At 32.3% G+C, this 17,286-nt stretch overlaps 1 protein-coding gene across 4 annotated transcripts in view; it reads left to right on the top strand.

Moving 5' to 3' along the window:
- The window catches only part of didum (dilute class unconventional myosin), a 162,624-nt gene that overhangs the window by 70,097 nt on the left and 75,241 nt on the right, over positions 1-17,286 (top strand). For all 4 annotated transcript variants that reach the window (XM_072540690.1, XM_072540691.1, XM_072540689.1 and 1 more), the window contains exons 3-4: positions 6,189-6,442; positions 11,571-11,790. In XM_072540690.1, the coding sequence (XP_072396791.1) occupies positions 6,189-6,442; positions 11,571-11,790 (474 nt within the window). The remainder of the gene's footprint in view (positions 1-6,188; positions 6,443-11,570; positions 11,791-17,286) is intronic.

Here is a 17,286-nt window from a genome sequence, read left to right as displayed (position 1 = left end):
TATATTTAAAAAATATATTTTAGTCGTTATAATTTAACATAAGCATTTATTATATGGTGCAGATAAATAAATATTAATTGTCGGTAATTCGCAAAGTTCTATTTTATTTATTATTTAGTTTTTTTTACTATTAATATTGGCTGTGAGTACGTGTGCTTGGTTGTATAGTAATTTCCAGACACTTTTAGTCTGTCAAAAAGTAACTAACTTCGCAAAAAAATAATTACTAAATGCACTAGACAGTTCGGACTGGGAATAGCGAACCGAGTTTACCATCATATCTTTAATGTAAGACCGTGTTGGGCTTCCGTCTTGTTGGACCGCGTTTGGTATTTCGTTTGTAGGTTTCCAGAAGGTTGCAAGCTATTTACCTTCTAAATTCAAGCTGCTTAAGGCTTCCTCCGTTTTTTCCCTCTTATAGAGATCCGGTAAAGACTAATGTGTTGGTAACAGCGGTCTACGCCACCCACAAAAGAAATGTCAGAAATTTATCATATTTGGTTGAGAAACAAAAATGTGTCTCTTCTCCTTATGCCAAAACCGTTTGAATAGGTGATGTGGTTTTACTGAATAAAAGTTAGATGCAGTTGTAACGACACTATTGTCGTGCCAGTGACAAACCACAATTCCTGTGATTTTATGTAATCTGTAGTCGAGAGTTCCCCTTTCCTTTTTTTTCATAGCTGTTGCAGCGAATAGGAGGCATTTTAGTGTTCTATTGTCCCTTATTGTAACTGTACCGAAAAGACCTCTAGTTTTTAACTCATTTAGTAGATGCATGGTTAAGAAGAATTTATCAAAAAAAAGGTGGAATTTCGTTTTTGGCCAGCGTCATTGAAGCACATCTGCATAAGATAAAACAACCGACGAACCAAGACCCAAGTCTTGTATGGAGCTGGTATTTGCACTGAGTTAGTTTGTTTCGTATTAATTGTTTTGTAGGGTGCCTTCCAAAATATGGTACCATAGCTTTATCTAGGCTATGTTCTTGTTCGAAAGAGCGTAATTTAAAAAAATATATTCAATGCATCATAATAATGGCTGTATTTTAGCAAAATTGTCTGTTTTGTCCAAACTATTATTATCACACACACATAAAGAATTTTCATTGTATGGGAAAATCTATCTCTCAATAGAGTTCCAGCGACTTTTATATTCTGACTATCATCACGATTTTCCCAATACATATCTTTTTGGTAACACCACGTAGCCACTCGAAATAAGCACACCCACAGCATAAAAATGATGGAAAGAAAATCACAGGTATACAAGAGACGTGAAAATATAAAAATTACAAATCAGCAATTCTCAAGCGCATTAACGCAGGAACAACAAAGTTTGAAAATGAATGATATCAACAGTCTTACTCAAAATGTCAACCAACCTCCTGGGTCAGATGTAAAAGTTGTGGGTAATAACGGTGGTAGTGACGAGCTAGCATCAAAAGACAAAGTGTGTATTTATGCCGCAAAGTATAAACAAACTTATAGTACAGAAAAATTGGAAACAAATGTACAAACAAAGTTCCCCGAACATGAGTTCTCGTGCACTTTGTACGCGAACAAGGTAAATGGATCCAATTCCTTTAGAATCACGGCAGATGCAGACTTGAGGGATATTCTTTTTCAACCACAGACGTGGCCGAAGGGCATAGAGGTGGGTGAATATTTTTTTCGCAGAAAATATTCCGTCGATAAATCTTCTAGACAAACTAGATACACCAACCGAAAAAGACAGAAGTGAAAGTGTTGTTTCGAATAAATCTGTACCATTTTATATTAAACAAAAATCTTTAGCAAACTCTGACCAGATTAGTCTAGTTCATATTTTACATGTAAACACACAAAGTTTATTAAACAAAATAGATCAGCTTAATATTTTTTTGAAAAATAAAAGATACAATATATTATGTTCCTTTTGAACACTGGCTCAGAGAAAATGAATTAACAACATTAAAGCTTGATGGGTATTTTTTGTCAACTTTTTATTGTCGGAAGTTAAGGGAACATGGAGGTGTTGTAATTTTTAGCGATAATAAAATCTCTACACGACCAATTTGCTTAAATGATATATCACGTAAATATGAGGGTGAATTTTGTGCCTTAGAAATTATAGATAATAAAACTATTTTAGTAACAGTGTATAGAACCGGAAATGGGAATTTTAAAGTTTTTCTAGAGCTATTTGAAAAGTTATTGGAGTGTTGCTCTGCTAATTTTTTAGAAATAATAATAATTGGAGATTTCAACATTGATTTCAAAAAAGCTTCTAATGAATTAAACAGTTTTCGTGATCTAATTTCTACTTTTGACGTAACCATAAATATTAATGAATTTACTAGAATCACAAATAGATCAGCAACTTGTTTAGATAACATCTTAACAAACATAAGCAGTGAGAAAGTTGGTTGTGGAATTGTGGACCCATGTAATTCTGATCATCTTGCACAATTTCTCTACTTAAAAATAAAATCTGAAAAAAATCATAGTGCTAATACATACAGAAGACATATAACAAGTAATGACATCCGAATGTTAAAACAGTCGTTAAACAACGTTGACTGGGCTTCAGTTGTTTCTCTCAAAACAGCAACAGAATTGGCTCAATTTATTACCGAAATATATGTTAAGTTAACTGAAATTCATTTTCCATTAAAAAAATCACGAACTCATAGTAAAGCTCCAATTTCTTGGTTTGATGATGAACTAATAGAAATGCGAAAAAATCTTTCCACAGTCAAGATCATTGCTGATGTTACAAAGAAATATAGTAAGTATAAAAAATTTAAGAAGCACTATAAATCAACAATATCATTAAAGAAAAAACTGGCTTATGAGAATTTTTTTTCCAATTCAGAAAATATATCTCGTGATAGTTGGAAAGTTATAAATTATCACAGAAATAAATTTCAAAATAAAAAAGTCTGTCCAAGCGCGATTACATCAAACGATTTCAATAATTACTTTACTTCAGTGGCTAAATATATTAAAAGATCTTTTAATTCTACAAATGAAAATGTAGCCATCGATTTTTTGAAAGATGTACACTCTCCTTGCGACACTTTATTTTTATTACCTGTTAGTGATACTGAAATCAGGAATGTTTTGCATATATTGAAAAATTCACACTGCACATATTTTTATTTCTTAAACAAAAAAATAATTGTGGAAACAATCGATATAATTATTGACAAATTAATTATACTTTATAATAGTTGTCTTACTGAGGGGATTTTCCCAGATGTTTTAAAAGTAACAAAAGTGCTACCAGTGTTCAAAAAGGGAACTTTAGATGAAATTGGAAATTACTGTCCCATCTCAATCATTCCCATTTTCGGCAAAATTTTTGAGAGTATTCTAAATGTTTGTTTGGTAGAATATCTAGAAAAACAGAAAATACTTCACTGTAATCAATATGGCTTTAGAAAAAAGTGTACACTAGCTATACAGAAAACTGTGAGAGATATAGTTGATGGCTTGGAGGAAGGTCATTTTGTGTCTTTGACATTGTGTGACTTATCCAAAACTGTTGACTGTGTTTCGCATGAATTACTGTTTGAAAAAAATGCATAAATACGGTATTATGGAAAACACTCTTAATATATTTAGATTATACCTAACAAATAGAAAACAGGCAGTTTTTCTTAATAACAGCAATTCTGAGTTTAACACTGTCGAATTTGGTGTACCTCAAGATTCGATATTAGGACCCACTTTGTTTCTTATTTATCTGAACGATTGATTTCACTACACTTTTCCTATAAAATGTGTTTGCTTCGCAGATGATACAACTCTCATAAATACTGATATTAATCAAAATAATTTAAAAATTAAAATAGATAGTCATACCCAGAAAGAAAAAAACTGGCTTTTACATAATGGGCTAAAGCTAAATGAAGAGAAAAATCAGAATTTGATTTTTAGTTCTGATTGGAAGTATATCTCAAGAAATAGTGTTAAACTATTAGGAATCGTTCTAGACGATAATTTGGATTAAAGTGCTCACATAGATTACTTAAGTTCTAGACTTGCTACAAGTATATTTTTAATACGCAACTTAGTTTATATGATTCCTAAAAATACCCTTAGTTGCAAATCGAAGCTAACGAATGTGTCGAATCTTTGTAAAAGGAAGAGGCTGGGCCGTCTATATCTTTGAAAGCAATTCCATCTACTGAAGCCGCCGATGCCACATGCTGCAAGTTTTAAGCCAACGAAACGACCCCGTTTGCCATTACCTATAATGGAAGATTCTGGTCCTTTGATCACGCCTTCTATTAATGGTTTTACTTGGAGAGGTAATAATTATATATTCATACTTTAGCAATAGTGTACTATTTTTATTCTCATTTTTGGATATCAAAAAGATTCGGAACAATTTACCATGGTAACGTGGCGTTAGCGATCAATGAGCTTGCATGTAAACGAAGTAGCTTTCCAAGGAGATGCACGGTTGCCATCGTAAATAAAAGAACTGAATTACCAATGGAACTCTTTAATTATTTCTTCACACAAGAGATTATTGATTTGGTGTCCAATGAAACGGACGCTACAGCTCGTCAAGAAAATATCAATACAAAATTCGCCACCAGTGGTAAGGAGATTAGGAAATTTATCGGAGTATTGATGTACATATCGATTTATCGATACCCTAATCTCGAGAACTACTGAAACAAAAACGCGTTCGCCCCCATCCAGAAGACAATGCCTGTAAAAAAGTATATGGAAATAAAGAAACACTTTATCGTTTCAAGATGAAAGGCAGCGCATTCGAAAAGGTCAGCCAGGCTATGATCCACTTTTTGCATCCGAAAATTAGGGCATCAAACGGTTTGTGCTTTGTGATTCTCAAGGTTACGCATATAGTTTTGAAATTTACAACGGTGAAGGCGTCAATATAATTCTTCCTGGCGCACCCGATCTTGGAAGCACATCAAACGTTGTTGTACGTTTGTCACAGAACATACCCAGCTTTTCTCATCACATCATTTACTTTGACAATTTCTATACTTCTTTACCGTGCAAGAGGAATCTATAGCCTTGGTATAATATTGACAAATAGAATCTCAAACTGTAAGCTTCCGAAGGATATCAAAGATGAAGAAAGAGAATATTATGTTGAATATATTGGATCTACGTACGGTGTTGATTTCAGTACAATTTCATGAAAAGATACCACGATCGTACGGCTGGCATCGACTTACATTGGTATTCAGCCGTTTCTGAGAGAAAATCCAAATCAACATATTGCAAAAGTACCACGATATGATCGAAAAAAAAAAAAAGAAATACAAGTTAACTGTCCTCAGATCATTCGCGAATACAACCGACATAGGGGGGGAGTCGATCTGATGGATGGATTGGTGGGTCGCTATCATATTAGAGCTAACACATGTAGTGCAATAGTTCGAATTTTCTACTACTTGATCGATATGGCTGCAACAAACGCTTAAATTTTGTACCGTCGCATACATGCTGAAAAATGTATTGATTCGAGCAATATCTCAGCGGAACATGAAACGTTGTTGCGTTTCCAGAATTCAGAGAATAAATTACTGCTGCTCTCGTTGTATTCAGTGAAAAATGTGTACTTGGCCAACCTTCAACATCAAAATCACAATCGAGATCAGCGCAACCAACTACTTCTGGCATTGAAAAAAAAAAAGCAAAACATCCCATTGATGACATTCGCTTCGACGGTATTGATCACTTTCCACTTTGGCTCAACAAAGAGAGTGGTAAAAAAAGTGTAAATTTTGCAAAGTGTCGAAAACTCAATGTATGTGTAGCAAATGTGACCTTCATTTATGTTGTTCTAATGCCAAAAACTGTTTTTATAATGATCACCATAAAAAATAGTATACACACATTCTTTTTCGTTTGTTTTTAAATTTATTTTAATAGAATCTACTTAAATGAATAAAACACTATTTTTAACTTAAACCGACAAGAGTCCCCTGAGGACCCCTTTACCTGTTTTTACCTGTAAGCCAAACAAAAATTAATAAATTGAAAAAAAAATCCCAACTAAATAGAATAATTTTTAGAATCTTGCCAGTAAGAGGGTTAATGCAATGTGCATAAGATGTAATGTAGAACTAAAATTAAAATCTGAAGATATTTTGGCCATAAATTCTCCAAATTTCCGTATACTTACATTATTTATAAAAAAGATAATTTATTTTACAGATACCGATACAATACAAACATACAGGGGCCAAAGTTTGGGTAATCTCGATCCCCACGTATTCGCCGTTGCAGAAGAAGCTTATACCAAATTGGAACGGGAACAAAGGGATCAAAGTATTATAGTTTCTGGAGAAAGTGGTGCTGGTAAGACGGTATCAGCTAAATATACCATGAGGTATTTTGCGACAGTGGGCGGTAGTGCCACGGAAACTCAAGTGGAGAAGAAGGTTTTGGCCAGCAGTCCCATAATGGAGGTTAGAATTTTTTTACACATGCTTTTAATATTTTATTCTTTATTTAAAAACCCTCATGCATTTTCACCATATTTACTTTAACAATAATATTATTTACTCGTATTTTGGCATCGATTACTGCCAGATATAGATCTTCCCAAATACATTCATTTCTAACTGTAAGTATCTTTTTTTTTTTAGATAATTTTTTATAACATTGATCAGTTTTCATTACGGTGCTAATCTCGAATTGTAAGTAACATCAACTTAGTCAAATAGACTGTCAATTTTTCATGTAAAACTATTTGTAGCTTATCCCTGATGATGTCGATGACTATCGACGAAATATTGGAAAATAAAGGAGTAAAGATTACACTTAGCCTATCCTTTCAGCTGTTTTTCCCAAAGAATCTCAAAGTATATCTAAATATATATATATATATATATATACAGTGATGAGTGTCTTACCACCCGGCAAAATAGCGGAAAGGATAGAAGACAGATTAAGTTGTGAGATAGTACGAGATAAAGCTAGTTCTTAGAGTATTCGACTTCAGTCATAATTATACGGATGACCTCGAAAATATTTTATTTTAATAATTTCTGATATTAGAATAAATGATTGAATAAATTAAGGTATATTATAGTAAAAAACATTAATTAGTAGCGATTTTAAATTATTAATCTTTAAGTTTATTTAATAATAAAAATAACTCAACTGAAATATTTGACTAAACTAAAGGTTCAGTACAATTGTTGTATGTGGAATTGGCGTAATAGTTATAGACGTGGTCTGTTGACAAGAAGATTGGGGTTCAATTCACACCAAAGATAAAATTTTTGTTTTATTTAATCAAAAAATAATAAAAAATATGATACATATTAGGTAACAAGTTTTCGAAAAACTCATTATTTACAATTTATTCTTATTCCAATATTATAAAATAGAAATACAAAATAATTCAATTCCAGTTTTACAGTCTTCAGTAAATGCAAAATAATCAGGTGAAGACTGTTTAATGTCAAATCCATCACTAAATTCTCAGTGTTAATATCAATTCCTCTGTACAGGTAATGATTTTCAAAACAATTGATAACATTGGAATGGATGCGCGCGAACAGCTGCCTGCTTTACAGCTAACCAAATCATCAAGCCTTCAGCCATCAAATAATAACATATCGAGAAGTGTTTTTGCACGGTAAATAGAAACTTATTATTGAAAAAACAATTCGTAAAAATGGTTTTAACGGTCGAGGAAAAAGTGCAAATTGTTGTCTGGCATGTGAATGGTTTGTCAGACAACATGATTAGACAACAATTTGTAAATATGTTTCCAAATAGGCCGGCTCCAGCACGATCAACAATTCAGTCTATTATACGTAATTTTTTTTACTTATGGATCCGTGTTCGCTCCAAGAGGAGTTCGTTGACGAAAGGAGGTAAATCCAGATTTGGAACTAAGGGACACTTTGATTTGTGCAAGTATTGAGCAAAATCCTACCCAATCAACATCTCGTCTCGGAGAACAATATGGAATTTCAAGATTTAGAGTAGGTAAAATTTCGAAAAGACATGGATACCGTCCCTATAAACTTCATAAATCGAACGAACAATTCCCTGGGGATTAATATAGACGTTTAGAATTTTGTCAAACTTCAATGGAAATGTCACATCAAGATGAACATTTTTTAGAGAACGTTTTGTTCACCGATGAATGTACGTTTTCATTACATGGCCGTCACAATTCAATGAATTTTCGGTATTGGTCTCGAGGAAATCCTCGTCAGATTTATGTCGCTCGTACTCAGCGTCCTCGAAAAGTAAATGTTTGAGGAGACATAATAGGGAATCATGTCATTGGTCCATTTTTTTATAGACGGTATGTTGACTAGGCGGAAATACTTGGAACTTTTGCAAAATCAAATTGTCCCAGCCCTTCGTAATTTACCAATACCTTTCGATTCCATATGGTTTCAACAAGATAGTTGTCCTGCACATAATTCTCGCATCGTCAGTAAATATCTTAGTGCGACTTTTCCTAATCGATTGATTAGTGGTCACGGAGATAGTTTTTGGCCTGCAAGATCACCTGATCTTGCACCTTGGGTTTTTTTATGTGGGCATATATCAAGTTAAAACTATATGGAATTGAAGACCATAGGCCTAATTCTCTCCAACAATTAGGAGAAACAAATCTTTGATTCAATGAAAGGTATTAGTCCAGAAACATTAACTAATGTTAGACGAAACTTTTATAATAGATTGGGTTATTATTCTGCTGCTAATGGAGGCTTATTCTAACATTTTTGGTAAATACATTTCATTAGAATAAAATACGTTTATTTAGAATATTTTTATAGAATTTCTACCTATTTAAACATTTTTTGTAAGTACATTTATTTAGAACATTCTTTTATGTTTGAAGAATTTTTACTTTATTTTCAAAAGTACGTCATTGTTTTTTCAATAAAATTTTCATGTTTTACTATAAACACTTCTAATACAGACTGAAATAAATGTTTCAAATTTTAATTTTTAAAAAAGTAAAACCTTCATGTTGGATTCGAACCCTGAGCGCCTGGATGAGAACATCGTGTCTTGAACTCTGATCCATCAGACTTTTATAACTATTTATTGACAGATTGTCATCTCTGATCATTTCTTTTAACTCATGCTTAGGTCTTCTGCATATACCTCTATTTGATCGATCCATCTTGTTGAAGTTATTCCTCGTGATCTTTGGCCTTGTGTCTTTTCTTAGATAATAAGTATTTCCATGTTTTCTGTATCTGCTCTTATAACATGTCCAAAGTATTTTAATTGTTGGACATGAACTTTGCTAGATAGCTGTTTGCTGACGTTTAGCTCATTTAAAATTGAAATATTTGTCCTGTGATTGGTCCACGGAATTTGTAACATTCTTCTTCTCCAAGACATTTCAGTGGCGTCTACCTTTTTTTTTCCGCCTATCGTAGGGTCCAAGCCTCACATCCGTATGTTAGTATTGGAAATATTAAGCAGTTGATCAACCTCATTTTTAGAGTTCATGAAATTTGAGGGTGAGTCCTTTCATATTTTGGCCATCTTTTCTACGGCGACTTTTGTTAGATAACATCTAGGTTTTATTTATTTCTGTAGTGACCCTGTATTTATGATCAATAATCCCAGATATAAATATGAGCTCACAACCGCAAACCAGTCAATCGTGGTTATGTGTGGATGATTGTTATGTAGTCTATCCACTATCATGATCTTTGTCTTTGATATGTTTAACTGCAGACCATATATTTGTCTGTTGTTTTTAACCAGCCGTATTAACTCTTCTTGACTATTTGGAAAAAGGGCTGTGTCTTCTGCAAAACGTAGGTTATTTATTTTTGGCCATTTATTGAGATGTCTTTTTCCCATCCTTTAAGTGCTCCTATCATAATATGCTCCCCATATATATTAAATAATTATAGAGACAATGTACATCCTGTGGAATTCGTTTGAGAGTGTGTCAAGCACTTTAACTGTTCGAGTAGTATGTTCGTAGTAGTAGTAGTAAAATTATAATCGCCCTAATGATATCCAATCTCCGATAGGAGAAGCACTCAAAGAAGAAGAAGAAGTAGTAGTTCAGTTATAATTAAATGCTGTGGTACGCCTACTTCTTTTAGTATCTGACATAAGTGTGGCCATTTGATTATTATTTGTCTTATGTTCAGAAGATGTTCTCGAGTACAGTATATATATATATATATATATATATATATATATATATATATATATATATATATATATATATATATATATATATATATATATATATGTATATGTGTGAGTGTGTGTGTGTGTGTATCGCATGGACATATTAACATGGAAAGAACATCTAATTAAAAAAGAAACACTTACATATCTAAAAACGAAGGAACCAGTGGCCAATCTGTTAAAATTCTAAGCTATTTTGAGAACAAACTTATTTATATGAAGTATATACGATAACAAATTGCATTAAGATGCCACAAGAAAATAGCTTCATGACAATAATTACTCCAACTACACGTCAATAGAAGACTGAAGAGACGCTGTCCAGCAGATCTAAGGAAGCAGAAGATAATTTTGTCTGTGTTTTATTATGCTATTGTGGAGCCCTAAAGTCCACCGGTCATCATATTGATTTATAATTATACATATGCTCTGATTACTAATAAACGTATTTCAAAAATATGTTGTCTGTTTTATGGCTTGCTTTAAATATTATTATATGTGAATAAAAATACACATTTACTAATAAAGGCTAAATTATTCTAAATTATTTAAGCAAATTTATGCAAATGAGTCTATAGATAATAAATATTGAAATAGAAAAGCTAAAATTAGTGAAAAGTGTGGAAATTTTCATAATATTAAGGTAATGGATGGTATTACCGTAATTATACAAAACATTATGCTATTTTACAAAGAAATCTAACTTTTGCTTGAATTTTGTCACTTCTTGCATCCGTATTTCTTCTTAAAGTCTCTTTTGTGGAATCTACTTCTTTCTATTTTTATTTGAATAGGAATTAAATGGGAAATATTTCTTTATGCAGGTGTCTAGTTTCAAAGCGTTAATATCTTCTTTCTTTGTTCAATCATCTCAGGTATCATCGATGATCATACCATTTTAACTGTTCTTCTAACTGTTTTTTAGCAATATCATGTATTATTTTTTTATTTTATAGATGCCTTTCTTCCTCCTTATTCGTTGAGCCCTTGTCAGGGCGGGATAAGACTCTAAATATTATTGACTTTCTGCCTCCATTGGCTGCGATCCTGTGCCATATTGACGGCTTCATGTAGGGATTTTCTTACCAGAGTTTTCATTTGGTCTACCCATCGTGTTGAAGATCTTCCTCTTGGTCTTCGGCCTTCTACCTTTCCTTTTATAGTGTCCATGTTATAGCTGCGTATCTAGCAATAGGCAAAAAAGGGCATTGACCAACCTGAGCATAGTATTTCTTGTTATTGTTCAGTCTTTCCATATTTTAATGAGTTTAGCTCTTGCGGTTCAGGCCATTGCATTTCTTACGTGTAGTGGTCTTAAAAGTAATTATCCTAAACAACCATTCGCTTTATAATTCTTTTGTTTACAGTTTTCACTTATATTAAACTTTTTATTTATAGGCTATAGGTAACGCCAAAACTACCAGAAACGACAACAGTTCGAGGTTTGGAAAATTCATAGAACTTCAGTTTAGCAAACAATTTCACATCAGTGGTGCCTCAATGCGAACTTATTTACTGGAAAAAAGTAGAGTTGTGTTTCAAGCTCCAGAAGAAAGAAATTACCATATATTTTATCAACTATGTTCGGCTTCAAAACAGTTACCTCAATTAAATCTAGGTATGATATGAACTTAATTTTTTTTTTCATTTTTATATTTAATTAGAAAGAATATTCGTCAAAATCTATTTTCAAACAGAAATTAGATAGTGGAAAAGACATATGCAAATTGGCATAAGAATATAGAGTTACAAGCGTGCTACTACGCACGATCTTAAAAAAGAAAAACAAGAGATATTGCATAACGTGAAGATGATGGAATTTATACCAGGAAATCGTAAAACAATAAGAGTTGGTAAATGTGAATGAAGATGAAAAATGCTTTCTACATGTAATTCATGCAGGAGCGTTCTAAAAACACTTCTGTATCTGGAGAAACTCTCTAAGCAAAATCAATAGAATTTTATAAAAAAAAATTGTAAAAAAGCTCATTTTTGTACTAGTAGGTATCGGGCGAAAATTGGGTGACAAACAACGAATCTACTGTGCAACCATTAGTCCAGTATTTTAATGACAAAGTAGATGAACTGAGTTTTCTTGCTAACCAAATCTATAATGCAGACCAGAGTGGTCTGTTTTGGACACGACATGACCAACAAAACATTCGTATCATCTTAATAAACGAGCGCACTAGGTCATATAGTGGTGAAGCAAAAAATCCCGTGAATAGATTTATAAAGTCTTTATCCCAGAAGTAAAGCAGTTTATGAATGGACCCAACTTGCCCACAAAAGCTTTATGCATAATTGACAATCCTACAATCCACACAAATGAACAAGAACTTAAATCAAGTGATAGGAATATCCAAACCAGCTTTATACTACCAAACTGCACACACTGCTACACATGGAGCTCTGCTTGTTTTACCTTACTTAATTCAAACATCATGGCAATAGCTAAGTTCTACAATGGATGATGTATTACAAGAATAGGAACCAGTTAAGATGTCATTTGACCTTGCATGGCGAGCTATCCCAAATTTTATTGGTACAATCTTTAGGGATGGGTTCAATAGTAGGGTAAATTTAAAATCGCGACTGAATGCTGCTGCTGTGTTAGCTGCCATCTTGAGTTTAAAGGAAAGCAGTTTTTGCTATCTCTGCTATTTTCAACTTTTTGAAAGAGTCTCCAAAATGGTAAGAACTGATATTGTTAAAAATGCAATTTCCTATAATTTTTTTTTTGCAAATTTTTTCGAACGATCGATATTTTTTGAGTTAAGGGAGAAAATATGTAGTTAGTGAATTATCTTGTTTATTATTAACTTTCGACATGAACGTACGTAAACTACAATGCAGATATTTAAATTTAATACCATTTCATCATATTTCTCTGCCCTTTTACCGTAAGTGTACGACTTATTTATTAGTTATAGCAAAAAAATGAAAGAGATCAAAATTATATAAAATATAATTCTCTCCATTTTTATTTAAGTATATACATTTATGTAATGAAGTTAATAATAAACGAGATAATTCATTAAGTATGCTTTGTCACTATTTTAAAAACATTTGCAAAAACGAAATTGTAAAAAATCGCATTAGCAACAATTTCAGTCCTTACCATTTTGGCCGAAAATTCAAGATGGCGACTAAAGCGTCTGTTGAATTTAGTTGCGATTTTAAATTTACACTACTATGGACCCTCTCTAAAAGTTAGAATAATAAAATTTGGGATAGCTCGCTCAGGATTCGAGACAAGTAAAAAGTTTTTGTTTTCAATAGGTTTTTAAACGAGGACTACAAATTGCACAAAAACAAACCTCAATTAAGAATTATTTCAAACTGTGTTAACTATGTAATTATAGCCAGGTTCCTTTGAAAACCGTATTATTTGTTTAAATAAATTGATATTTAAAAAACAAACTATTTACAGCTAAAACTACATACATTAAACTACTTGAAAAATTTTTTTTTTCATTTTTTTAAAATGGCGGCTCTGAATATGGCTGTCCAAACTCGTTCAATTTGTTGACGGGTGTCATCATTGGAAACGAATCATCCGAAAGCAAAAAAAAAACAAAATGGTTTCATATTCTGTATCGAATTGGCTATGGTCGGAATTACAATGAAATATTTTCACCGAAAAAAAAACAAAATGGCGGATTTTTGAATTTTTCAAACCCATTTTTTGCACTTTAAATTGTTTATAACTTTTTTAAATAACAATGAATACTTTTGGTTGTAGTACCGACCATAGAGAGACATCTAAAGAGTAACATGTTTGGTTTATCTTGATAAATGCAATAGTTTTTAAGTACGAATAACACCCAGTTGAAAAAACTAAGGGAAAAAAAGTTAGGGAAAATCCCATTAAAGTAAACTCTATAAATTCTTTACTATACCTAAAAGTATTTTCTAGCAATTTTCGAAAAAAAAAAACATTTTGATTTTTTGAAAATTGTTTGGAGACATCTGGTCTTAAATGTGAAATATGTTGGACGTGTACGAGCTCATCACTTTATAGCCCCCTATAAAATTATTAGACTCTCCGAGATATAGTAAACTGATCGTCGGCATCTTTTGGAGATAGGTAAACTCATTACCGCAGATAGGTAAACTCATCACCAGTATTTCTGCCCCATGGCGCTGGTTTCTAATGCGGAAGATTGCCAGTTACCTGTTACATTTCTTGTTTATGTGGTAATTTATTAAATTCAGAAATTATTTTAAGCAAATTGCTTTAAAATAGATATTTATATCGATTTTTTACGGTGTGGCCTATTCGACGTATCTGCCAATCTAAGCGGTTTTGAGATCTGAAAATTCAGTTGCATAGGTTTTCGATAGTGACTTTATAATGAAAATATTTATGAGCATATGCTGTTTCCGTTTATATCGGAAATCGTCCTCAACTTATTAACTAATTAGAAATCTATTTATTATGACAGAATGAATCAAAATGCTTAAGTACAGTCCCCTGGCTTTTAAAAACGGTTAAAGCCTACTTAAAGAAACATTATCGTGTGAAAACAGGACAGGTACATGTAAACTCTGCAGTTTTATGTACATCATTGTTTATTACTCTAGAAGCGTAGATACAAAAGTGAGGATATTGGGATGAGAATGGTAAAAATGGTTGGAAAAATGGGAATAAAAGGATTGGCATGGAAATGTGGTGAAATATATATGGCTAGACTGGGATGCCCAAATAGTTAGAGGGAAAAGAGACTCATTACCATATAATCTTCATTTTCATAAATGAAGGCAAGTTAGGGATATCTGCATGAAATCGTTGACAAAACAATCGCCGACTCGTTCTGGGTCCAAAAATGACCAGCCAAATAAGTGGTGCAGCCACTTGCCGTTGGAATCTCCCCTCTTGTAAGTGATTACCAAACCAAGTTTTTGGATTTTGCGAAACCAACTTTGAGTCAAGTGAAATAAACACCCAATTCGGTTCACAGAAGGTCGAACGGTAATTACGAAATCAGCCACAAGTCTTAATGGACTTAAAACGACACCTTCTTCGAAGCAACGAAATAATTGAGTAATGCCCATTTAATAAGCTATAGATTATTTTAAGAAAAATTTTGGAGCGTATTGAAATGTACCATCCAAGTAATATACCTCTGCTTTCGCCAAATATTGTAAAGTCTCAAGAATGCCAAAAATAATATTTTGTTGCCAATCGTTATCCCGTTGCGATTCATCTGTTGGATTGCTTGATGCGCTTTCCCATTGTTTTATTTACAGGTGACATAAAAGGAAAACGATCGTTGGTCATATTCCTCCGATTACAATAGATGTCCGTTGTGACCATGTGTTCTTTGAAAGAAGAAGATGCAATCTTTTGATAAATGATTTTTAATGGCCTCTCTTGATCTTTTATCTTGCAGGAGTTGCTGATGACTTGACACCTTAGTTTTCGAAGGTCTCTTACGTGATTGTGTTTCAAGACGCAGCGCAGAATATTTTCCGCAACAAAAATAGTTATAGAAATATAAACACATGCTGGTAATTTTCAGAAAACTGGACTTGATAAAATAAAGTCTTCTTTAGTTTTAAAATTTTAATAAGTTCTTTGCATATTTTTACGTTTCATGTGAAAAATGACTTGATTGAATTATAAAAAATGATCCATTTATGGTTAAGTCAAAAAAATATTTTAATTTTCAGCTGGTATTGCAAAATTTATTATAAGAGTACAATTGCAATTATACACAGAAATTAGTTATTTATACTAAATGATTTTCCAATCCACTTTTAATTTTTATTAAAAATATCTAGCAAGATAAATGTAGAGTATTTCTTAACAAACTTAAAAGAATACATTTTTCGTCCGCGTTGGCTCAAAACGTAATGTGCAGCTCACTATCCATGTTAAAGGAACAAGGGTAAATGAAGAGAAATTTTTCTAGGCGTATAGATTTAGGTAGCTATCAATAGAATTTTGCAGAATTCCCAAATAAAAACTAATAAATTACATTTGCATTTAATACATCTATTTTAGATTTATTCTGCCAAATTACCAAATCTTAGCGGTTTGCAAGGGGTTTATGGTCTATACCTGCCACGGTGCAGGTAGGCCAGTGATGAGTTTACCAATCTCTCGGGGTTTATTTGAAAATCCTTACTTTCATGACGGTGATGAGTAGACTTCGGCAAATATGCAAATAAAAATGTAGAAAATATGCGCATAAATATGCACGTGTTTACCCGAAAATATGCAAATATTTTACAAAATATGCATACAAATAAATAAAAAAATCGTAAAATAGTAACAATTTTATTTAAAAAAAAAAGTGTACATAACTAAATATTTCCTACTATTCATTAAGATTTACATTTATTTTAAGTAACTACATCATTTTTAAGTACTAATAAACTTATTTAGAATTATGGTAACAATAAATGACCAAGTGGTGTTCAAAATTTTCTAACAAGAACTTGTGGCTTCTGTCTGAGTACATATATTTATATATGGAAAAACTTCGTTCAACATCAACTGATGTAACGGGAGCATTTTTCAAACTAACCAAAACATTTGGTTCTAAATTAATTGTTTCCGAAATATTTCCAGCTAGAACACTGACTACTTCAGAAAGAATATGGTAACCTTTATTTTTTTCCATAGTACCTTCAAATTTTTTTAAAATATCTTTTCCAATATTACCTCTAACGTTCCGACAACATGACGCAAATTCTTTTATTAATGCTCTACTTTCGAACAATGACAGTTTTGGTGATTCTAACTGAGTAATTGTTTTTTGAACAAAACTAAAATTTGATTTTATAAATGAAAGTTCTTGTTGAAGCAAGTTACTCTGAAAAGTTTGTTTAGAATCCAAAAGAGATTGGGAACTTTCATCTGTTAACGTATCAATTATGTTCTTTATTTTAACAAAATGATCTGCATACAAATTAGCTGCTTCTAACCATGTTCCCCATCGCATTAAAATAGGTTGTGGTGGAAGAGGAATGTTAGGTAGCATTTCTTTATAAAGTTGAATTCTTATAGGAGATTTAAGAAATACTTTTTTGACACTGGATATCATGGTATTTACAAGAGGAAACTTTTTTCGTATTTCCTCTGCAACTCTGTTTAATCCATGCG

This window comes from Diabrotica undecimpunctata, chromosome 8 (genome assembly GCF_040954645.1).
Source record: "Diabrotica undecimpunctata isolate CICGRU chromosome 8, icDiaUnde3, whole genome shotgun sequence".
NCBI classification, from domain to species: Eukaryota; Metazoa; Arthropoda; class Insecta; order Coleoptera; family Chrysomelidae; genus Diabrotica; species Diabrotica undecimpunctata.
Note: the sequence above shows the minus strand (reverse complement) of the source record. Positions and strands in the feature narration are given on the sequence as shown.